Source organism: Molossus molossus, unplaced genomic scaffold (assembly GCF_014108415.1).
Source record: "Molossus molossus isolate mMolMol1 unplaced genomic scaffold, mMolMol1.p scaffold_m16_p_17, whole genome shotgun sequence".
Taxonomy (NCBI): Eukaryota; Metazoa; Chordata; class Mammalia; order Chiroptera; family Molossidae; genus Molossus; species Molossus molossus.
In genome coordinates, this window is record NW_023425352.1 from 27,693,235 (window position 1) to 27,717,438 (window position 24,204).

General features: G+C 41.0%; 1 protein-coding gene, 1 long non-coding RNA gene and 1 other non-coding gene across 6 annotated transcripts in view; 1 reads left to right on the plus strand and 2 right to left on the minus strand.

Annotated features, from left to right (window-relative positions):
* The window catches only part of TCTN3 (tectonic family member 3), a 25,477-nt gene continuing 1,273 nt past the window's right edge, over positions 1-24,204 (plus strand). Inside the window, exons 1-13 of the mRNA XM_036265568.1 lie at positions 1-280; positions 451-574; positions 897-1,015; positions 8,244-8,371; positions 8,587-8,695; positions 8,783-8,898; positions 9,389-9,424; positions 9,988-10,068; positions 11,530-11,655; positions 13,076-13,180; positions 14,087-14,181; positions 14,476-14,629; positions 19,490-19,627. Coding sequence (XP_036121461.1) covers positions 25-280; positions 451-574; positions 897-1,015; positions 8,244-8,371; positions 8,587-8,695; positions 8,783-8,898; positions 9,389-9,424; positions 9,988-10,068; positions 11,530-11,655; positions 13,076-13,180; positions 14,087-14,181; positions 14,476-14,629; positions 19,490-19,627 — 1,587 coding nt within the window. The 5' untranslated portion in view covers positions 1-24. The remainder of the gene's footprint in view (positions 281-450; positions 575-896; positions 1,016-8,243; positions 8,372-8,586; positions 8,696-8,782; positions 8,899-9,388; positions 9,425-9,987; positions 10,069-11,529; positions 11,656-13,075; positions 13,181-14,086; positions 14,182-14,475; positions 14,630-19,489; positions 19,628-24,204) is intronic.
* LOC118632450 overlaps positions 11,561-24,204 on the minus strand; it is a 16,442-nt gene continuing 3,798 nt past the window's right edge. For 3 of the 4 annotated variants that reach the window (XR_004960027.1, XR_004960026.1, XR_004960029.1), the window contains 3 exons: positions 23,647-23,805; positions 20,270-20,375; positions 11,561-11,670 (listed from right to left, as the gene is read on the minus strand). This is a non-coding gene — a long non-coding RNA (uncharacterized LOC118632450). The remainder of the gene's footprint in view (positions 11,671-20,269; positions 20,376-23,646; positions 23,806-24,204) is intronic. The other variant, XR_004960028.1, reaches the window with a different exon arrangement.
* Positions 11,802-11,935, minus strand: LOC118632818. The gene has a single exon (XR_004960079.1). It is a non-coding gene; the product is annotated as a small nucleolar RNA SNORA22 (small nucleolar RNA).

Genomic DNA, 24,204 nt, shown 5'->3' on the forward strand with positions numbered 1-24,204 from the left:
AATCCTGGGGGTCTGGATTGCCCCATGCGCACCTCGCCGCTCGTGCTGCTACAGGTGTTCTTCCTGATGGCTCCCGAGGGAGTCCATCCTCAGCCCTCTTCCCCCCCGGCAAGGGCAGTGCCCACCTCTTCCGACTTGGGGCCACGGTCGCAGGGCGGGACCCTCCAGCCCTCTTCCGAGGGTGCTGAGACTCCCTGGGCTGTGCCTGGGACCTCCACGGTGGGCCCTACTGTCGGGACCCCTTCAGCGCCTGGAAATAGAACCATGGACCTCTTCCCAGGTGAGCGGAGGAGGTGTGGGGACGGAACCTCAGACTTAGATCCAAAACTCTGTGAACAAAGTGAATTGCTACAGAGTGAGGATTGGGGCTGTCAGAAGAGGGGGATTCGCACTTGGAAGAATTTAGGGATTCTCATCCCTTTCGCTCAACTTTATGTTGTACCTTCATAGTCTTACCGATCTGTGTCTGTGACCTGACTCCTGGTACCTGCGATATAAATTGCTGCTGCGACAGAGACTGCTATCTTCTCCACCCGAGAAGAGTTTTCTCCTTCTGCCTTCCAGGAAGCGTGAGGTGAGCTGTATGGCGCAGGTTGAGTCCTAAAGAGAAGTGGGGCCTTAGAACAGGTAATATTTGGAAGTAGGAAGAGTTACCCTTCCTGCCTTCCTCCTCTACTTCCACTCCTGTAAGTGGAATTACCTTGGTTTTTCCCAGGAGTGACCCACCTCTTCGGATTCTTTAGAGCAGGGCTGTCCAGTAGACTCCAACCTTCGTGTTGTCCTGTAGCTGTCCAAGGAGTCCTCTCTTTGGCATCTGACATATCCATGGGGCAACCTTGTTTGGACCTAACCTTGAGCTTTTAAATGTATCTATTCTTCATCCTGTTTCCTCATAGGTCTTCAAGTTGGGTGTGTGTGGACAACTCTCTTATCTTCAGGAGTAATTCCCCATTTCCTTCAAGAGTTTTCATGGATTTAAATGGAATTAGGCAGTTTTGTGTCCATGTGAACAATTGTGAGTAGAAGCATGTTGGTTGTTCTTATTGCCTAACATGTACTGAAAACTGACTTTGTCTCTGTCCTTTTCTTTCTTTGTTTTTACTTTTTTTTTATTTGTCCTTTGAATTTCTTATCATCCTGCCTCTCCACCTACCCCCTCTCTCTTTCTCTTATTAGTGAACATTTGCAGTGTCTTATCCCCTATTGGCCAGGGATCAGAAAACCCATACAGAGCTTTAATTTCAGTCATCCCTGTTAGCCCGGATAATTACAGGTAGATTCTATTTCCTCACTTGCTACAGTCACCATGAAGGCACTCACTGAATCTCAAAGTAACACTTGAATGAGTATATACCAACTTTGTTTTTGAAAAATGAGTATATACCAACTTTGTTTTTATTTTATGAAACAACAGTGCAGTGGAAAGAGCGTTAGAGTCAGATTTCAGCCTTGCCATTTACTTACCAGCTGCACAGACTTGCACAAATCCCTTGACATTTCCTATCTCAATTCTTCAACTGCAAAATGAGAAATAATAACACTGGCCCTGGATATGAAAGTGCACTGTAACTTTAGAGTGCAATAGCAGTGAGGGGTGGTTATTATTTTTAAGGTTTTTAAATAGACTTAGAAATACGCTGGTGATAGCTATAATGTTTCTAAAGATATGAAGCTGATCTGTCTCTTTATGTCGAAGAAGCAAAATAATAGACTTAAACGTCTCTTACACCCTGAATGTAAACTGATCCTGATTTCAGTTAGAAATGTTTAACAGCCATGGTCGGTATGGCTCCCTCAATTGGTTGGAGCATTGTCCGGAAAGGTCACAGGTTCGATTCCCGATCAGGGCACATTGCCAGGTTGCAGATTCGATCCCCAGTCAGGGTGCGTATGGGAAGCTACCAACTGATGTTTCTCTCGCACATCGATGTTTCTCTCTCTCTCCCTCTCCCTTCCTCTTTCTTTTTTTTTAAACATGTAAACTATTTTTATTTATTTATTTTTTAAATCTTTATTGTTGAATGTAGAATGTTTTACAGATGTTCCACATTTTTCCCCCATTGACCCCCTCCTCGCCACTCCCACCCCCCTCCCGCCTTTTCCCACACTATTGTCTGTATCCATTGGTTATGCATATAAGTTCTTTGGTTTATTTCTTCCCACCCCCACCCCCCAACCCCTTTCCCTTTGAGGTTTGTCAGTCTAGCAATGAATTTGTACTTCTTAATCCCTTCACCTTTTTCACCCATTCCCCCAACCCCCCTCCCATCTGGCAACCAACAAAATGTTCTCTGTATCTATGAGAATGTTTCTGTTCTACCTGTTCATTTTGTTTGTAGATTCCATTGTCGATAGATATGTATTCATTGCCATTTTGTTTGTTCATATATTTTATCTTTTTCTTCAAAAAGACCCTTCATTTCATATAATAACGGTTTGGTGGTGATGAACTCCTTTAACTTTTTCTTGTCTGGGAAAGTCTTTATATGGCCATTGATTCTAAATGACAGCTTTGCAGGATAGAGTAATCTTGGTTGTAGGTTCTTGCTTTTCATCACTCTGAATTTCTTGCCATTCCCTTCTGGCCTGCAAAGTTTCTTTTGAGAAATCAGCTGACAGTCTTATGGGAACTCCCTTGTAGGTAACTAGCTGCCTTTCTCTTGCTGCTTTTAAGATTCTCTCTTTGTCTTGAACCTTTTGCATTTTGATGATGATGTGTCTTGGTGTGGGCCTCTTGGGGTTCATCTTGTTTGGGACTCTCTGTGCTTCCTGGACTTGTATGTCTGTTTCCTTCACCAAGTTAGGAAAGTTTTCTGCCATTATTGTTTCAAACAGGTTTTCAATTTCTTGTTCTCTCTCTTCTCCTTCTGGCACCCCCAAGATGTGAATGTTGGCACGCTTAAAGTTGTCCCAGAGGCTCCTTACACTATCCTCATATTTTTGGATTCCTTTTTCTTTTTGCTGTTCTGATTGGGCGTTTTTTGCTTCCTTATATTCCAAATCAATGGTTTGCCTCTTAGGTTTACGTACTCTACTATTGAATCTTTGTAAATTATTCTTTATTTCAGTTAAAGCCTCCTTCGTTTCTAACTGTGCATCGATCATTTCTGACTGATCCTTTTTTATGCTCTTGAGGCCCTCACTGAGTTCATTGAGCATCCTTATAAGCAGTATTTTGAACTCAGCATCTGTTAGGTTACTTATCTCCATTTCACTTAGTTTTCTTGGGGTTTTGTTCTGTTCTTTCATTTGGGACCTGTTTCTTTGTCTCCTCATTTTGGCTGCCTCCCTGTGTTTGTTTCTGTGTATTAATGAGCGGTATGGGGCTAGCTGAGACCAGATGCTGCTCGTTTGAAAGAATTTAGGAAAAACCTGAAGCAGGATCCAAGACAGGCCAATCCTCTGGTTAAGCAAGTAGCAATAGGTTGGGTGGGCCTGAAAGTTGGGTGGGGCGGGGCGGGGCCTCAGGGAGTCAGCAGGGTGGTGCTACCAGTGTGAGCCAGGTTGCTGGAGTCCCAGATATGGCGGCTGTCTGCTGCCCCAGGGAAGGGCTCACCAAAGGAACAAAGGCCTCTGACAACACGTTTGTCCCGGAGAAAGCCCCCTCTCCAGCCCTCGCTCCAATGCCAAACAGCTCAGTTTTTCCCTGTATGTCTCTGGTGCCCCTGGAGCTGCCTCCCCTCCAAGCTTAGAGGGAGAGAGTCCGATAAGTCCGTGCGCGGGCCCTTTAAGGAGCTGCCTGGGGCTTCAGTCGCCGTTCCCGCTGGTTTTTCCAGCCAGAAGTTATGAGGATTCTCTTCCTGGCATTGGAACCCTGAGCGGGGCACCTGGTGTGAGACGGGGACCCCTCATTCCTCAGGAAGGACCTTCCCAGCCAAGGTGTCCTCCTGGTTTTTATCCGCCACACGTGGGTGTGGGACCAGCCTGTCTCGCCTCCGCCCCTCCTACCAGTCTGGATGTGGCTGTTGCTTTAATTCCGTAGTTGTAGGACTTCCATTCAGCTTGATTTCAGGCGGTTTTGAATGATGGTTGTTCTGTAGTTTAGTTGTAACTTGGATGTGGTTGTGGGAGGACGCGATACTGCGTTTACCTACGCCGCCATCTTGACTGGAAGGTCTCCCTTCCTCTTTCTAAAAATCAATAAAAAGCATGTTCTCCAGTGAGGATTAAAAATATATATTAAGCCCTGGCCAGTTTTGCTCAGCGGTTAGAGCGTCGGCCTGCGGTCCGGAGAGACCCGGGTTCAGTTCCCGCTAAGGGCACGTACTTCGGTTGCAGTTTGTCCCCGGCCCTGGTTGGTCGTGCGGGTAGCAGCCACTCGATGTGTCCCTTCACATCGATGTTTCCCTCTCTCTCTCCCTTCCTTTCTCTCCCTCCCACTCTATCTGTACAAAAGGTGGAAGAATATCCTCGGGTGAGGAAAAAAAAAAAAGACTATTCTTCTTATAAAAAATATATATATATATATTAAAAGAGAAAAGCAAACCTGGATTTGTTTTATAAAACCAATTTTTGGTTTGGGGGAATTTATTATAAGCCTGCAGCTGCCCATCCTTTCCAAAGCTCCCACTGCCTTCTAGTTCCAGCCTTACGATTATGCTCCAAAGCTATTGCAATAGCGTCCAACTGGTCCTCCTTGTTTTAATCTCCCCTCCTGCCTCCTGTACCATCCTGCCACTGCTCTGGACCAGTGCTTTTGAACTTTCTTTCTCCAACAACACCTGAGAGTCACACCCTTGGAAATGATAGGATACTTAGAATTGTTCAGTTTATAAAAATATTGTGTCTCCCAAGGTAAATTAACAGAACCTAGAAAAGGATGGATCAGATCTCTGTTTGCCCAAAGGGCTTAATATTTGCTGATAACGATCATCAGTAATGGATGTTCTTAGTCAAAGTCTGCAGCATGATCAAATGGGAAGAAGGAGACCAGGAATCAGGAGATCTGTGATTCACTCCGGCCTCTGCCAGATGTCTCTGGCCTTCGGCAGCTCATTTACCTCTCAGGATCCAAACTTTCTTATGGGATTGGGCCAGATAGTCTCTAGGCTTTCTTTCACATCTGAAATTGTATCAGTCTAAGTCTAAATACCCTTAAGCCCTGTTAGGTGTAATGCATACCATGTATGATGGTAGAAATTTTTAGGCAAAAGTTTTAGAGTTTTAGACAAAAACTCTACTTATTATCCTTAGCTTATGTTCCTTCTCTGTGTAGTCCCTGCTTACCACCAATATCCCTGCACTAATGTGAGAGACCAAATGTTGGCTTTCTTTTATTCTTTTAAATCGTGAAAAAATAACCAGATGGATATTTACCATCTTAGCTTATCTTCTTTTAGCTTAACTTTAACTTTTCTTTCATTTATAAGGATAGCATTTAAATGAGGCATTTTTTTTCCTTGTGGTTTTCAGGGTATGAGTTCTGAAGGAAATGTTAAACAGCTTCTGGAAACTTTAGAGTTTGAAGATTCAGATCAGAGGCAGAAGGAGTTGGTCATGTGTTCCCAAGCAACACTTTTATTTTTTGTTAATCCTCACCTAAGGATATTTTTTCATTGATTTTTTTTTCAGAGTGGAAGGGAGGGAGGGGGAAAGAGAGAGAGAGAAACATTGATGTAGAGAAACACATTGATAAGTTGCCTCCTAAATGACCCCAACTGGGGCTGGGGATCAAACCTGTAACCTAGGCACATGCCCTTGACCAGGGATTGAACCCGAGACCCTTCGGTCCGAGGGCCAATGCTCTAACCACTGGCCAGCGCCCGGGGCAATACTTTTAAAACTCTAAAATCATGCACATCACTTGGAGAGCTTGTTAACATGCAGATTCACTAAGTCTGGGAGTGGCTTAAGATTCTGAATTTCTGACAAGCTCCCAAGTAATGCTGGGATTGCTAGTCTGTTCACCACACTTTGAGTAGCAAGGATCTGGAAGATAGAGTGAGTAGTCTGGAAGTCCCCAAAATTGGGAATTGTGTTCATTTCATGCTCTATCAGAAAGCTGAAAAGTCAAATAATTAAGACTGTGATTGCACAGGAGAAAGGCCAAGCTTTTGTTATGAAGAATCCTCATTAGCTTTCAGTGACGACGGTCTTGATACCTTTTTGAATCTGTCCAGATGACCATAATTATATGAAGAATTAAAGGAATTAGCATGGGACATGTTTCTGCTATGTTCCCTTTTCAAGTTAGCAGAAGATTTGGATGGTGAAGCAGAGTATTTTTCATCCCTGGCCACCCTCTGGGCAGGGGACAGTGTCAGAGGCCCTTCCTACATCTCTCCTGGTTCTGAAGTGCCATAAGGAGTGGCTGCAGGAGCTTGGGTAGATTTATGCATTTTAAATACAGAGTGTTGTCACAGAAAGTACCCCTTTGGAGTGTCTGAGATTTTGGACACTTATTATCCTTAGAAATTATGAGGTGAAAGGAATAAAACATGACAAATCCATATACTGTGCTTGAGAGGTGGAAACATTATTATTAGGACTGGTCAGTTGAAGTTTTTTGTTTGTTTGTTTTTTTAATTTTTTTTTTTAATCTTTACTCATGGACATTTTTGCATTTATCTCCAGATATAGCGGGAGAGAGAGAAACATCGATGTGAGAGAGACACATCGACTGGTTGCCACCCACACGGGGACGAACTGCAACCCAGGTATGTGCCCTTAGCAGGACCGATCCCAGGCTCTCTGGTCCGTGGACCACTTCTTTAACTGCTGAGCCAAACCAGCCAGGGCAGCAGTTGAAGTTTTGAGGAAACAGGAAGATTTAGAGGACAAATCAAATATTGTCTCCAACTTTGCCATGTTCCTATGGAAAGGAAACAGGAAGATTTAGAGAGGACAAATCAAATATTGTCTCCGACTTTGCCATGTTCCTATGGAAAGGAAACAGGAAGATTTAGAGAGGACAAATCAAATATTGTCTCCGACTTTGCCATGTTCCTATGGAAAGGAAACAGGAAGATTTAGAGAGGACAAATCAAATATTGTCTCCGACTTTGCCATGTTCCTATGGAAAGGAAACAGGAAGATTTAGAGAGGACAAATCAAATATTGTCTCCGACTTTGCCATGTTCCTCTGGAAACAGTACAATTTTGTTGTACTCGAGACTCATCTAGTGTGGGCAAATGTTAACATTATTGAGCCTCCTGTTTTCATCACAAATTGCTGATCATGCACATTCCTGGCATCGGACTTGAAACTAATTGGAATTCATTGATCATATTCTTTTTTTTTTTCTGTTTTCAAGTTTTTAAATTATGTAGATACTACAGCTAGGTGATATATTTATACCATTTAAAATGTTAATTTATTGGGGTGGCATTGGTTAATAAGATAATACAGGTTTCAGGTGTACAGTTCTATAACTCATCATCTGTATATTGCATTGTGTGTTTACCACTCAAAGCCACATCTCTGTCACCACATATTTGACCCCTTTACTCTTTACCTCCCCTACCCCTTTCCCTCTGCTAACTGCCAAACTGTTGTCTGTATCTGTGAGTTTTTGGTTTTTAGTCTTTTTTGTTCATTTGTTGCTTTTAATTTTATATCTCACATATGAGGGAAATGATGTGGTTCTTGACTTTTTCTGACTTTTTTTGCTTAGCATGTTATTCTCAAGATTCATCCATGTTGTTGCAAATGGCAGTATTAGTGGCATTCCGCTGTATGTGTGTACCACATCTTCTTTATCCAGTCATCTACTGAAGGACACTTTGGTTGTTTCCATGTCTTGGCCATCATAAATGCTTCAGTGAACATGGGGGGTACATATATGTTTATGAATAATTGTTTTCAAATTGTTTGGATAGATACCCAGAAGAAGAGTTGCTGGGTCATATGGTAACTCTATTCTTAATGTTTTGAGAAACCTCCATACTATTTTCCACAGATTTGACTATATTCTTATCTCAGATCTTAATACTAAAACAATAATCCATTTAACAGATTACAAATAAACTAGAAGGTGATAGAAATCAGAATTGTTAACTCAAGATGGAGTATTGATTGGGAGCCTTCTGGGAAGATGTTCTATAACTTAATCTGAGTAGTAGTAATAAAAGTAAATTTGTAAAAATTATTTTGAGTTTATGCTCAAGATTACTGCATTTGTATTCTTAACCTTACTGTGTATGTATTATGCCGCAATAAAAATGTTAGTTACCTGGTAAGCAAGATATTTAAAAATAAATGTTTTCTTTTATCTAAACCCGTTTTCTTTTTAAAAACATTTTAGCAAAATTAAACTATTTCCAGGAGCTCCAAAAAGTCAATGCGTCCAACTTCCAGGCCCTGGCTACAGAGTTTGGAGGCAAATCATTCACTTCAATATTCCAAACCCAGTCGCCTCTACCTTTTTACAGGGTGAGCCTGGGGAGGGGATGGGATTGTTTGGTTTGACCTTTTTCCCTCATAACCGAGAGTTGACTGCAGGTAGGTCAGCCATTGTCAGTTCTTTTGGAGGGCAGTGTTGTCCACAGTAACAAGCTGTTGAGTTGATTTTTGTTTCTACTTTTTTTTTTTTTGGTGGACTTTGGTCCAATCTCATTGTGAATGAATTTCTGCTATGCTTTGTTCAGGCTGGGGACCCCATTTTGACTTACTTCTCCGAATGGTCTGTAATCGGCCTACTGAGGCAGCCTGCAGGAGTTGGAGCTGGGGGCCTCTGTACCGAGAGCAACCCCGCAGGTGAGTCCAGAGCCAAAGTGCCAACCCTGTTGTCCCAGTTAGAACAGGCTTTCTCACTTACCACCCCTTGATCCTTTGTGTTCCAAGGTTTCTTGGAGAGTAAAAGTACAACCTGTGCTCGTTTCTTCAAGAACCTGGCAAACAGCTGCACCTTGGATCCGGCCCTTGATGCTGCCTCTTACTACAACTTCACAGTCTTGAAGGTGGGTATCCCTTCTCTCCCCACTGTCACCACTGTGGGTTTAAAGTCAATACGCTTCCCACTGCTGGGTTGTGGGAAAGCACTAACCTGGAAGTCAGAATGCCCAAGAGCTACAGACAAGGCAGAGGGCCTGGAAACTATTATCTGAAGAAAGATGAAAGAACTAGGGCTCTGTAGCCATGGAAGAGATTTTCAACCTTCTGGCTAGTGGGATTGGCTTGGGAGAGTGAAAGGGGTGACAGCTCACTATTTCACCAGAACTTCTGCTTTGCCATTCACTAGCATCCGCTCAGAGTAGGTGGGCATTGCGGTCCACCCAGCCTCCCCTCGGCCTCACTCCTGGCATTTCAGTGTCAAGAAGAGTCAGGGAGAAGAGAGGAAGCAAATGATTGTAATATGTTCATTTTCTCCCCTAATGTGAAACCGCAAGCTCCTGGAGGTTTTCTCTAAGGTATATTCATACTCATTTTCTGGCTTTTCTCTTTTTCTAGCTTCCAAGAGGTATGACTGATCTGCAGAATATGAAGGTATGATGCTGTTCATCAGGAAAAAGTAAAGAGAATATTTGGTCCCTTTGCATCTGAGGCAATTTCAGTCTAGATTGTAATGGTGAAAGATAATGTATTTGTGATGTATCAAAATGTTAAGTGTGAACCTAAAACATTGTTTTCTATGTGTGTTCTGTACAATTAATAAGCATCACATGAATCAGGAATTCAAAAGGTGTTAGATAAGTTTGGGAAACATTGGATTAAATAAAGTTAACACTATATTTAGGATGGACTTCTTGGAGTCTTTAATATATGCTTGAGGGCCTTGTTAATCTCTAAGAGGCAGGTGTAGAATATAGTATTTCTAAAACTTATTTGACCATGGACCCTTTATTTTATAGCTAATAGAATTAATGTTCTGAGAAATACATTTTGAGATGTGCTGACTTAGCATGACTTGAACTTAAATTATAGGCTGGCAATAAAAGGGGGGGGGGAGTTGATGGTCAAAATGAAAAATACTCATTTCAACATGGTATATAGCTGGAAGAGAAGATGCTGCTTTCAATTTTAGTTGATTTGCTTCTTTCCCTTGCTAGTTCCAGGTTCCTGTAACACTCGTCTCACAGGCTGGTTCTCCTCTGTTGGCTGGCAACACGTGTCAGAATGTTGTTTCCGAGGTAGGGATGCTGCCCTCCGGTTCTGGACTGATGTACGCTGATTACACTATAGAGGTGCCCTGTCTTCTGTCAAGTACCACACCAACCCCTGTTGAAGGACACTGCACTTGGATTTTTGTGCATTACCTGAAAATTAACATGTCAAGAACTGAGCCCATCCCTTTCCTCCCTACCATGTTTCATATGTTGCTGTTGCTACCGTCCTCCAGTATTGCATGTCAAGAACATTGAGAGTATTTCTGATTCCTCTTTTTTTGTTCATGTGCAGTTTGTTATGGTTCTTACTGACCACGTTTTCTTCTGTTAACAAAGTCAGTATCATCTGAAATAATCAACTTTTCCTCTATTCTCTCTCTTCTAATCAACCTACAGAAGTAAGAATTGCCTTAAAGCATAATTTTAAAGACTATGCTCAAAAATCTACTCATAACTTCCATCTCCAGCTATTATCTTGACTCATCCTTAGACATGGGGACAGCCAAGTAAACCAGGTTTCCAGTCCATGTGTACCTGCCTGTGCTTCTCACCTCCCACTACACACAATTAAAACTGACTTTTCTGACCTGGCCAGTTTGGCTCAGCGGCAAGAGCAATCGGCCTGCAGACCAAAGGGTCTCAGGTTCAATTCCAGTCAAGGGCACATACCTGGGTTGCAGGTTCGAGCCCTGGCCCTGGTCGGTTTCACATTGATGTTTCTCTCCCTCCCTCCCTTCCACTCTACCTAGAAATCATTGGGAAAAATATCCTCAGGTGAGAATTAACAAAAACAAACAAACAAAATATAACAAAAAATCCTTACTTTTTCTTTCCTTTCAATTCTTACTATAAATTCACCTCTCCCATGAATCTTCAAAGAGTTCTATCCAGTCTCTTTTTTTCATGTGTAGGAATAAGAGGTCAACTTTATCTTTTCGTGGTATTTGTGTTTGGCTTTATCTATTTATTTTTGTTACAGATATTTCTCCTTTTCTCCCCAATGTTTGGCATTTTTAAGACTACTTGTTTGTTCTCCGTCATTCGGCTATATGTTTCATTGAGACATAATTAATATGTAACATTTTATTAGTTTTAGATGTTCAGTATGATTTGCTATATGTACAGGGTAGACAAAAGTAGTTTTACAGTTTTAATACAAATAAATAATTCAATAATAAATAAATAATAATATAAGAATAAACTCATCGGTAAACCTACTTTTGCCCACTCCTGTATATATTGCAAAATGATTACCACAATAAGTTTAGTTAACCATCACCACACAGTTATAATTTTTTTCTTATGAGAATTTTCAAGATCTACTCTTTTATCAACTTTCAAATATACAATATTGTTAACTGTAGTCATCATGCTGTACCCTCATCTATTTATAATAAAATCCTCAAAGACAGGAATTTTTAATAAAACAGAATTGGCCCAATTTTTTATTAATTTTTATTAATTGATTCTACTTTTGTATTTCAGGTCATCTATGAGATAGAGACCAATGGGACTTTTGGGATCCAGAAAGTCTCTGTCAGTTTCGGACAAACCAACCTGACTGTTGAGCCAGGCGCTTCCTTACAGCAACACTTCATCATTCGCTTCACGGTTAGGGCGCTTCTCCTGAGGGGACCAAGGGAGGAAGACACATTGGGTTAGAAACAGTTCCTCTGCATCCGTAACGTGCGAAGTAGAGTGAGAATATGAAGGCCTCGTTCAGTCTGTCAGTGGAGGCCTCGACATTTTTTTAAAAATAATGTTCTGACTTTCTGAATAGTTTTAAAAGGATAAATAGTCTCTTCAGTGCAGAGGCACAGAACGGACATTGCTCTAGCACAGAGTCAAAGTCAAGGGAACTAGAAAGCACACTTGGGTGTTCACTGTGCAAGATGCCTCAACATTTAATATGCCATAATTTAACTACAAGTGATATGGACTCACCCGTGTTCATTCATTAACATTTTCTCTGATTTTTTTATCTGGCCCTCAGAAAAGCAGGACTTCAGTCTCAAATCCAAACTTTTTTTTTTTTTTTTTTATCCTCACCGGAGGACATTTTTCCATTTTTTGTTCAGGTAGAGTGGGAAGGAGAGAGAGGAACAGAGAGAGAGAAAGAGAGAAACATCGATGTGAAAGGAACACATCGAGTGGCTGCCACCCGCACAACCGACCAGGGCCGGGGACAAACTGCAACCGAGGTACGCGCCCTTAGCGGGAACCGAACCCGGGTCTCTCAGGACCGCAGGCCAATGCTCTAACCGCTGAGCCAAACCGGCCAGGGCCAAACTTTTTTTAAATAGTCATTTTGAATCATAAATTCAGCCATCATCCCACAGAAATTCTTTAACTAGCTTTTCTCATATTTCTGGGCATTCAGCAGATCTTTTTTTTCACTTTTTTTGTCTGTATTATTTAAGCATATGTGCTTACAGTGAGCATGAATATTTGCCTATGTGTATTTATGAACATCATAAAAGATAGAATGTGATGGCATCATTCAGTGTTTTATTCGTTCCCCACTTAACCTAAGTTTCCAATCTTGGTCACCAACTTTGGCCTTCTTCTACTACTTTGTTTTTGAACCTAGCTGAGTCCAGTTTCTTCTCAACTCTGCCTTCAAGTGACCACCCAAGTCTTGTGTGTCTCAGAGTTCATCTCTGGAACATCTATAGTTAATTAAGATATATTTATAAATTACATTTAAATTTCTCTCATTTCAGCCAGGCTGAACATGACCCTAAATGGATAGTAATTTTTTATAAACAGGGTTGATAGATCTTTATAACCCTTGGTAGAAGTAGCATCTAGTGAATTTATATAGTGAATTTCAATATTCAGGTCACTTGGGATTTACTTTAGGGGGTGACAAGGGAAAAGTTATGTGGAAGGGAGCCAGAGTGTCCAGTGCAGCTAACTTCCTGCATTGCCGTGAGGAGGGGTGTGAGGCCAAGCAGGGGAAGGTGTGAGAGCATGCTTTTCTCTGTAATTGACTTTCTCCATAACTGACTTTCTTCTACTCTTTCTGCAGGCTTTTCAGAGCACAGCGGCTTCTCTTCCTGCTCCTAGAAGTGGGAATCCTGGCTATATTGTTGGGAAGCCACTCTTGGCTCTAACTGGTGACATGAGTCACTCAGTATCCTTTTTGAAGCTGATTGGGCTGTTGCAGCCTAAGGAGGAAAGCTGCCGCTGTGATCTTTCGGGCTTTCCAGTTCCGAGTCCCCCTTTTTTTAGGTGTCTAGGATTTCCTTTACCAAGCTACTAATACATTATGTTCTCAAATCTGATATGAGCAAAGGCTTTAAAACTTAAGCTTAGACTGGCTGAAGGTGAAGATTGTGACTGATTTTTGTTTCAGTTATTTATTTAGTAGTTATTATTAATCTTCACCCAAGGATATTTTTTCTTTTTTTTTTTTTTTTTTTTTAAGATAGAATACAAGGGAGGAAGGGAGAGAAAGAGAAACATCAATTGGTCGCCTCCTGTACAACCCAACCAGGGCCAGGGATCAAACCAGAGACCTGTCAGTCTGAGGGCCAATGCTTTAACCACTGAACCAAAATGGCCAGGGCTGATTTTTGTTTTTTTAATTTATTTATTTTTCCTTTATTGATTTTAGAGAGAGAGGAAGGGAGAGGGAGAGAGAGATAGAAACATTGATGAGAGAGAATATCAATTGGCCACCTCCTGCATGCCCCGCACTGGGGATCAGGCCCACAACCTGGGCATGTACCCTGACCAGGAATCTAACTGGAGACCTCTTGGTACACGGGTTGATGCTCAACCACTAAGCCACACTGGCCACGCTGATTTTTGTTTTAATGAGGTGTTTGTAGGCTGGTGTATAGTTAGCCATTTTGGGAAAACACTATCTCTGTGTATTTTTTAATTGAAGAAGAAAAATTATGGCTTGAACGATACCATGATACTAATAAAATATAGTATTAAGGAAACAATAAGAGCATAAATTTTCCAATCTGCCTACTCTTTTCTCTTTACCATCACTCTTTACCATCTCCTTGACCATCACTCTCCACCTCAGATGACCCTCTTGCAGAGCCAGGGTGATGGAACTTGCTCTGTTCGGAGACACGAAGTACAATTTGGAGTGAACTCAATGTCAGGATGCAAACTCAGGTAATTCATTGCTTCCGTGTCAACAATTTTTGTCTCTAGGGATTATGTTGATATAGCACCCTTTATATCTTGAATGAGAGTTCAGAGATTGCTAGTTAGGAATAGTCTTATAATCTAATCTAAATAATATTAATATTGCTAAGAGTTTTCTGACAGTCCTCTATACCTACTGAGGATTTTTTTTTTCCTCCAATACATTTTATACTATTATTTCTAATATTTGGATTAATATATTAATATGGTTACATGATTATGTTAGCGTTGGACTCCAGCCTCCAAGATGTTTAATTTCAGGCTGAAAAAGGTAGACTGCAGCCACTTGCAGCAAGAAGTATATCAGACTCTTCACGGAAGGCCCAGACCAGAGCATGTTGCCATCTTCGGTAACGCTGACCCAGCCCAGAAGGGACAGTGGACCAGGATCCTCGGCAGGAACTGCAGTGTTTCGGTAAGGAAAGAGAGACCTGTTCTGACCAAGACTCACTTCCCCGTTTTCTTGTGAATATTGAAATTAAAACCAGCCCTGTCTCCATAGATGATATGGTTATTATAGAAGGAAGATATGTAGTTGTCCTAAGAATATAAGAAATCATGCTCATTTGATGTCATTATTTCAGGTTAAGTTTATACTTATTTTCCATGCAAGGAGAAAAATTTGAACATAGAAAATCTAGAGATTGCTCTGTGATTCAAAATTAACCTTACTCATAGTAAGAGGAAAATAAATATATATCATATATATTTCAAATATTCTTACATTCCTGAATATTTGGTCAGCACAGATTCTTTCTTTGAAGTTGAAATTGTATTCTTCCTATTGTTATAAAATTTTTTATTTTTATATTTACACTTATTAAAAGTACATTACCAGGTCAAAAATTCATACCATGTAGAATGGTATTAAATAAAAGTAAAACCTCAACAGTCTGTGCCCTGGAAGTAACCTCATCCAGCTGTTTTGTTTTGACTTTTTCGGGTGGCCCACTAGATCATGCACAGCAGGGGTGTCTCTTGACACATCTGACTAAACTAAGGGAATCTGCTGTGCTCTTCTGTCTTCCTCTTCCTACCGCTACCTCCTCACTTTAGTCAGCTGTACCTTTAATTTTATTTCTTTTCATTTAAAAATTTTATTTATTTATTTTGCTGTATAAGTAATACATATACTTGGCTTCAAAATTTCGAAAAAGTATAAAATAAAAATCTATCTCCCAGGCAGCTCTTCCCTTCCACAGAGGCAACCAAAGTTACTAGTTTCTTTCCTTCCGTAGATAATGCATGCTCACACAAGGATACTCTTACACTCCTTTTTTATCCAGATGATGCAATATCATAAATACTGCTCTGCACCTTGCTTTTTTCCCTTGATCTTAGAGTTTGTTCCATGACAGTACATAATAGCCTCCCGATTCTTTGCATAGTATAGTTGCATAGTATTCCATTATACAGAGGGACCATAATTTATTTAACCACTTTTACTGGTGGACATTGAGTTTGTTATCTGTCTTTTGTTATCATACACAATGTGGCATATTATAATCTCACTCAGGTACTATATTGTACATATGAGAATAAACCTAAATCCTAGAAGTAGAATTTCTAGATCAAAAGGTATATGCATTTGCCCTGGCCAGTTTGGCTCAGCGATTAGAGCGTCGGCCTGCGGTCCGGAGAGACCCGGGTTCGGTTCCCGCTAAGGGCACGTACTTCGGTTGCAGTTTGTCCCCAGCCCTGGTTGGTCGTGCGGGTGGCAGCCACTCGATGTGTCCCTTCACGTCGATGTTTCTCTCTCTCCCTTCCTCTCTCTCTCTCCCACTCTATCTGTACAAAAAATGGAAAAATGTCCTCGGGTGAGGATAAAAAAAAAAAAAAAAGTATATGCATTTAAAATGTTAATAAATATTGCCAGTTCATTCTCTATACAGGTTGTACCAATTTGCAGTCCCACCATCCATCTCTGAGACTGCTGGTTACGCCTCATCAATATTGACCTTTATCAATATTGTTTTCAAACTTTTTAATCTTTGCCCATCTGATAAGTGAGAAATAGCATGACAGTGTAGTTTTATTTCGCTCAATGAATAAGGTTGAGTATCTTGACACATGGTTGAACAGTCTGTATTTTCTTCATTGTGATCTATTTATAACCCTCGACCATTTTTAATTTTTTTTTTTTTATTGATTTTTTTTTTTAGAGAACGGAAGGAAGAGAGAGATAGAAACATTGATGTCAGAGAAAAACATGGATTGGCTGCCTCCTGCACGCCCCCTCACTGGGGCATGTGCCCTGACTGGGAATTGAACCAGGACCCCCCACTCCATGAGATGATGCTCAGTCCACTGAGCCATACTGGCCAGGCTCCCTTGCCCATTTTTATTGAATTACTAATCTTATGACTTATAGGAAATGTTGAGGTATTTGCGAAATCGGCTCTCTGTGGTATGATTAGCAGATATTTTTTTCTCAGTTTGTCTTTTATCTTTTGAAGATGTTTAGGTGTTTATTTTTTGCCATGCAGAAGTTGATTAAAGTGCCATTTTCCCCTTTCTTAGCACTATTATGATTGTTTTCCTTGTATACTTCTTTCCTTTTAAGGAGATTTGGGGTACTTGATCCAGCCTTTAGGCAACTGAAATCAAATTGAGTTCTCTTAAACTTCAAAGCCATACTAAGGGTGTGTGGATTTGGGGTCCTGCATGGCTGAATACAGGAAGGGGTTGAATTGAGGTTATAATGGAACTACTCTTTATTATTCTTAAATTTACATTTTAAAATCACACTTTTTATTTTTTTAATTCTCACCTGAGGATATTTTTCTATTTATCTTCAGATAGAGTGGGAGGGAGGGAGAGAGAGAGGGAGAGAAAGATAGAAACATTGACATGAGAGGGACACATCGACTGGTTACCTCCTCCACGACCCCTACCAGGGCTGGGGACGAACTGCAACCAAGGTACATGCCCTTGACTGGAATCAGACCTGTAATTCTTTGGTCCACAGGCCAATACTCCAACCCCTGAGCCAAACTGGCCAGGGCAATCACACTTTTTTTTTTAAATATATGTTTTCATTGACTTTTTTAGAGAGAGAGATAGAAACATTGATCGGCTGCCTCCTGCACGCCCCCTACTGGGGATTGAGCCCGCAACCTGGGTATGTGCCCTGACCAGGAATCAAACCAGGACCTCTCAGTCCATGGGACAATGCTCAGTCCACTGAGCCACACCGGCCGAGCTTAAAAATCACACTTTCAGAGAATGTTTGACAGCATGGGAAAATGTTCCTAACATAGAATAAATGAAAAGAAAAATGTTTTAGAGTATTTGGAACAAACTCATGAAAAGATGTTTAACATCATTAGCCATTAAAAATTGCAAAACTTGCCCAGCCGATGTGGCTCAGTGGATTGAGCATCATCCTGTGGTTTGAGAGGTCCTGGTTTGATTCTCAGTCAGGGCACATGCCTGGGTTTCAGGCTCGATCTCCAGTAGGGGGCATGCAGGAGGCAGCTAATTGATGTTTTTTTCACACATTGATGTTTTTATCTCTCTCTCTGTCTCCCCTCCTCTCTCTAAAACAAACAAACAAACAAAAAAATGGTAAAACCACAATGATATACCACTTCATACCCACTAGAATGGCTATAATTAAAAAGATGGAGCCCTGGCCGGTTTGGCTCAGCGGTTGGAGCGTCCGCCTGCGGTACAGAGAGACCCGGGTTCGGTTCCCACTAAGGGCATGTACCTCGGTTGCAGTTTGTCCCCGGCCCTGGTTGGTCGTGTGGGTGGCAGCCACTCGATGTGTCCCTTCACGTCGATGTTTCTCTCTCTCTCTTCCTCTCTCTCCCTCCTGCTCTATCTGAACAAAAAATGGAAAAGTGGCCCTGGCCAGTTTGGCTCAGCGGTTAGAGCGTCGGCCTGCGGTCCGGAGAGACCCGGGTTCGGTTCCCGCTAAGGGCACGTACTTCGGTTGCAGTTTGTCCCCGGCCCTGGTTGGTCGTGCGGGTGGTAGCCACTCGATGTGTCCCTTCACGTCGATGTTTCTCTCTCTCTCCCTTCCTCTTTTTCCCTCCCACTCTATCTGTACAAAAAATGGAAAAATATCCTCGGGTGAGGATAAAAAAAAAAAAAAAAAAAAAAATGGAAAAGTGTCCTCGGGTGAGGATTAAAAAAAAAAAGATGGATAACAAGTGCTGGCAAGGATGTGGAGGTATTGGTATCCTCAGACATAGTTGGTGGGACTACAAAATGGTGCAGCAACTTGGAAAACAGTTAGTTTGACAGTTTTCTTAATAACATAAACATGGTCTGTCTTTTCCTGTTTCTTGTTTATACATGTTATTACCTATATCTGAGCCTTACTATAAAAAAGTATAAAGCTAGAAAAGCAATAACCATATGTAAGGATAGTATGTATCTGCTAAGTTATAGTAGTAACTTTCTGATTAAAGTCCTCACTTCCATTAGTCCTTTTTGCATCTTGGAATTAATCCTCCTAGAGTCAGACTGCTTGGTTGGACTTTACAATCACTGAAATGTCTTCTTCCTTAGCCTTTCACTGCTCCTGTGCTCAAGCTCTTTGCTTCAGTCAAGGGTCTGCTCAAGGCCAGCACCTCGTACATGCCAGACACATAGGACACACTCATGAACTGTGATTCACATTAATCAATGAATGTCCCTCCAGTACATCATGTGCTGTTCTGGTTGTATACCTTTTCATATGCCATCTCTCTACCTGAATTTTCCTTTAGTCATCATTTCTTCTGGTCACATATTACTCATCCCAGTTCCATCCTCGCCCAGAAATGGCTGAATGGCTGTTTCTTCTTCTGGCCCTCCACAATACTGACTATGCACCACTCACTGAGCGCTTCCTTTTTTTAATCCTCATCTGCTGCTTAGAGAGAGAAACGTCAATCATTTGCTTTTCATACATTCCCTGATGGGATCAAACCCACAACCAGTTATTGCCCTGACTGGGAATCAAACCGGCAACCTTTCAGTGCACAGGATGATGCTCCAGCCAACTGCAGCACTCCAGCTGGGCACACTGAGTACTTCCCATAACCACTGTAAGTGGGCTCACATTTTATAATCTCTGTATTAGTAATTTCCATTTTAGAATTTTAATTTTCCTAAGATCAAGGACAATAATATGGTTTATTGTGAACTCTTGTATTCTGTAAGCCACATTTCCTTCTCTGTTATTATATAATGTTTAAGATAAAACAACAGCTACATAATGCACGGTGACTGACGATAGGCACCCATCAGCGATTCAAGCAGGTGCTTCTCTACCCTTCTGCAGGCAGTGCACTGCCCTTCCTGCTGTGTGATACCCGTTTCCCTGGAGATCCAGGTATTGTGGGCATATATAGGCCTCCAGTCCAACCCACAAGCTCATGTGTCAGGAGCACGATTCCTGTACCAGTGTCAGGCCATAAAGGTAAGTCATGGCTCATAAAGGACCACTAATCCTTGCAAAACCTTGATTGTCTTATCAGCCATTTGATGACCTTATAATTTTTTACTTCTAAGAGCCAGTTTATGCTACCAGCCAATGTTTAGTTAGAGTGAGCTGACACAGTTAACTTTCAAGTCAGTCCTCCCTGCCTGGTCACTGAAGTTAGCATGTTGTCATAGTGAATACATCTATATTCTTTTTCCCCAGGTTTTTTTTTTTATATCCTGAACTCAGACTATAGAGTAGGTTAATTTCTTTTAAATTATCATACCACTATTATTTTACTGGTGGATTTAACCACAGAAAATATTTTCCATAACTATATCCAATGTGACAGTTACACACTTGTGTCTCTGAGCCTATTGCTCTGAGAGATGTCTGAGATTTTACTTCTTCTAGGATTTTTATGGTTTGCAACTTTAAGTCTTTTATCCATTTTGAGTTTATTCTTGTATATGGTGTAAGTTGTTTGGTCTAATTGTATATACAACTGTCAAAACTCATTACACTGAACATTTAAGATGTGTACATTTTATTGTATATAAGTTATACTTCAATGAAAAAGTTAAAATGAAAAAAAAAATACAGCCACTGACTAGGGGGAAATATTTGCAATATACGTACCTGGTAACATTCTTGTATGTGGAATAAAGAACTCTTGCAGCTCAGTCATGAGTTACACACCTGAGCCAAAGAGGAATTTGTCCTAGTTCATGATCTGAAATACGTGCTACAAGACACAAGTCAAAGAGATGATCCACAGCTTTTTCTCTGGTAATGATAGTTTTCATTTGTAATGATTTGACATCCACATTTACATATAGTAGTTTAAAGATTGATATTATAAAAATGTAATATAATAATATATAGGATGTACTTTTTTATTACCAAAGCCAAACAAAACCTAATCCAAACTTATCATGTTGTGACAAAGTAAATCTTATTTTAGGACAATCGATTTTGCTGCATGTAAATTGAATTAAAGTACAAAAAAGAAAAAATCCCCTAAAACCTTACAAAATGTTAAAACAGAATTGTCGGTGGTGATTTCTGAAGTAAACATCACAAAATATTATAGCTTAAGGTAGAGAAAATAAATCAACCATACATAACAACTGAATCCCTAGTAAAAGAAACGAGCTGACTTGGCTCTGTGCCTTTTGTTGTCTTGATAAAAGAAATTAGATGACTGGACTTTGAGGGAGGTTGGTGGTTTTGTTTGTTTGTTTCATGGGTTTTTTTTTTCACTGTTCTTGCCACTCATGCTATTCAGTGAATTTCTAATTTTGCCTGTACAGTCAGCCCTTGTTTTTCACGGTTAGTCAGTTCCAGACTCGGCCGCGATAAATGAATTTCCATGAAGTAGGGTTCTTTATTTATACAGTCCTCCCTGCCACTTCGCGCTCCGACTTTCACGGCTTCACTCTGTCGTGGTTTTTTCAAATATTAGACTGGACTAGATTTGAAAAACCGTGATAGAGTGCAGCCGCAGACGGCGAAGCGTGAAGTGGCGAGGTACATAATTTTTAAAGTACAAATAGAAAAAAATTAGACTTTAGAATTCAAATATAACACACTAAACTCAGAAACGTTGTTCTTTATGTGGTACAAATACAGAGATACAGCCCTGCCGGTTTGTGTTTGAGACCAGCTTGGTTTTGTGCACGAATAAGCTCAGCTATTAAGACCTAAAGCTCTGGGATGAGGAGACTGACTGACTTGGCCTCTACGATGGGGCAGTTAGGTACAACCTCACACTAGGTTTGTTTACACCAGCTGTTCCACAAACACAACAGTAATTTGTTGTGCTGTGACTTTGTGAGGGCTATGTCACTAGACAATACGGATTTTTCAGCTCCATTAGAATCTAATGAGACCACCATCATATATGTCATTGTCATTGACCAAGACATGGAACTGCCAGATGTCAGTATCTTTGTGTCTTTTTGCTGGAACTATTCATTTTCTTCAGAAAAAGACCCTCCCTTCTGAACAGTATAGTTATAAGACCATCTGTCCATTTTGGAACTAGTTGAAGAAAAGGATTTCATTATACAGAGTAATTTCCCTATTTTTAGTTCTATACCTCACTCAGCCCTTCTTTATGCCCAACATCTCTAAATCCAGAATTTCTCTAATTTGAATTGTCCAGTCTGCCTTGAGGTGGGGAAGGGTTGCTGCTTGTTTGCACTGAGGTGTCTCGGGGATCATGTTCTGGCCCTGTGCCATCCCTGCCTCCCTGTCATCTCCCATCGCCGAGCCTTTCAGGGTTGTACAGAGATCTGCTTGCGTCTAGTCTGAAGGCTTTTGGGTTCAGCCTTCTTTCCTTCTGTGAAACCTTGCCTCCATCTGCTTTCTTTACTCACATGCGACATCCCTCCATTTCAGTAAGGTGGAACTTTTATGTCTGGTAGTTACTGGGTTGGCGTGGTTTTGAGAAACAGAGGGAGAAGGCCTGTCTTTACACTGCCATCTTAAAATCTTGATGAGCATATATCCTGGTGAGTTTGGAAAAACAACTCTGTTCAAAAAGAAGTTTTATCATATGTGGTTTCTCATCACTGAAACACCACAGACTTAAAAATAAATGTATTTGTATGGAAACGGGACTACAGGTTGCCTGCTTGTGCTCACAACTCTCTTAGAGGTCAGCTAAGCTCAAGCTTCCAGAAATTGTCTGATTTTGGAGTTTGAAAAAGCTAATGACACTTCTCTTTTCCCTGCCTGAGTCTAAAACCAATTAAAGGAGTGAGAGAGAGAGAGATCAGAATATCAGTTTCATTGCTAATAAATGCTAAGTAGGTAGATGTTGCTTGGGTGTGTAGCAGTGGGCTTCCTAGTGCAAAAATCTATTCTTCCAACATGAGACCGTTATCCCAAACCAAAGCGATGGAAATAATGCAGATGTAAGAACTGGGCAGACAGAGGAAAACACTGGGTCTAGCTGGAGCAAGATTTTGATCATTTAAAGTCATACTGTCCCATGTGGTAGCTACTAGTCACATGTAGTTATTTAACCTCGAATTAAAAACTTTTTAAATTCAGCTCCTTGGTCACCTTAGCCTTATTTCAAGTGCGCAGAGGCCACATATAGCCTGTGGCTGCTGTATTGAAAATGCAGATTTAGACTATTTCCAACATTGCAGGAAGTTCTATTGGACAGCGCTGCTCCAGAGAATCAGAAGAGGCACTCTGCTCCTGGGAAAACCCAAAATCTCCTAAAGAGGGCTACAAAAAGTGACGGTTTGTAATAGCAAAAAATAAGTTTAATTCTCCACCCCTTGGCTATTTCCATTCCTGAATCTTTTGTCTTCATCTCCTAGAAAATGTCTCTCTTTTCCTTATTCACTATCTCCTCACATGTTTCCCTACTTCATTTTTCAACCCCATAACACATATGCCGTCCACATTGAATGATTTCATACATTTACTGAGCAGGTTAAAATCCCCCCCGCCCCCCCCCCAACAGCATGTTAATTAAATCAACTAGGCAATATTGAACCCAAGGCTAAAAATTCATTTTTTTTTATTAATTAATTTTTGTTACAGATGTTTCTCCTTTTTCCTCCACTGATTCCCCCCTCCCCCTCCCTCCCTGCCCTGTCCCCAGTTTGTTGTCCATGTCCACTGTTCATGCATACATGCATATAAGTTCTGTGGTTTATCTCTCCCCCACCACCCCCTCTTCTGGGGATTGTCAGTCTGTACCCCACTTCCATGTCTCTGGGACTACCCCATTCCTCAGACTGTTACGTTTAAAAATTCATTCTTTATTCTGTTTCCCATCCCAAAGTATTTCTAGCCATCCCAGCCAATGTAGCTCATCAGGCATTCTGCAGTGAGATTAGTAACAATACTAACATGCTTCAGTAATGTCCACGGCAAAGATTTGCTCCAAAAATTGGATATGTGGCCACATACAATTATAAAGTTCCTAGGAAAAAACTGAAGTCCTATTAGTAAGTTCTTTCATAAGTTAAAGTCCAAAGAAAGTGTATTACTTATTCTCCTTTGTCTGGTTAGTCTCAGCCCGTCTTGATGCCTGGCTAGAATCGGGATTCCCTCCACGGCTTCCATCTAAGCTGGCCGTCCTTGTCTTGCAGTCTTACGGTGCCTCAGAAGTTACATTAGTTCTTGGGCCAAGTCCCTCATGAGTGTTACTATTTACAAAAAAGAATCCAAAGAGTTAATATGACGTGCAAAACTGTCACAGCACTGGCCCTACACCCATTTAAAAACAACAACAGTTCCTAGAAGGGTTATTCTGGGCAAAATTATGTTCCCAGAGTCTGGTATTACTGTTGCCAAAGACAACAGTAGATATTATGTGGCATCAGAGCAAGGAAAGTAAATGGAGAAAAACCTTTATTTCTGACTTAAGATAGTTATTTACAGCCACATTATAATCAGAAGTTTGCTTGTTGAGCACAGTCAGAACAAAGGGAGTTTATTTTAGATAAACACGATTCTAGTCATCAGGTTGCAATCCTATCTACCAAAAGCTGTCTGTGTCAGATCAGATACGCGAGTCAACTTGACAAGGTCTCTTCTTCTGGAAG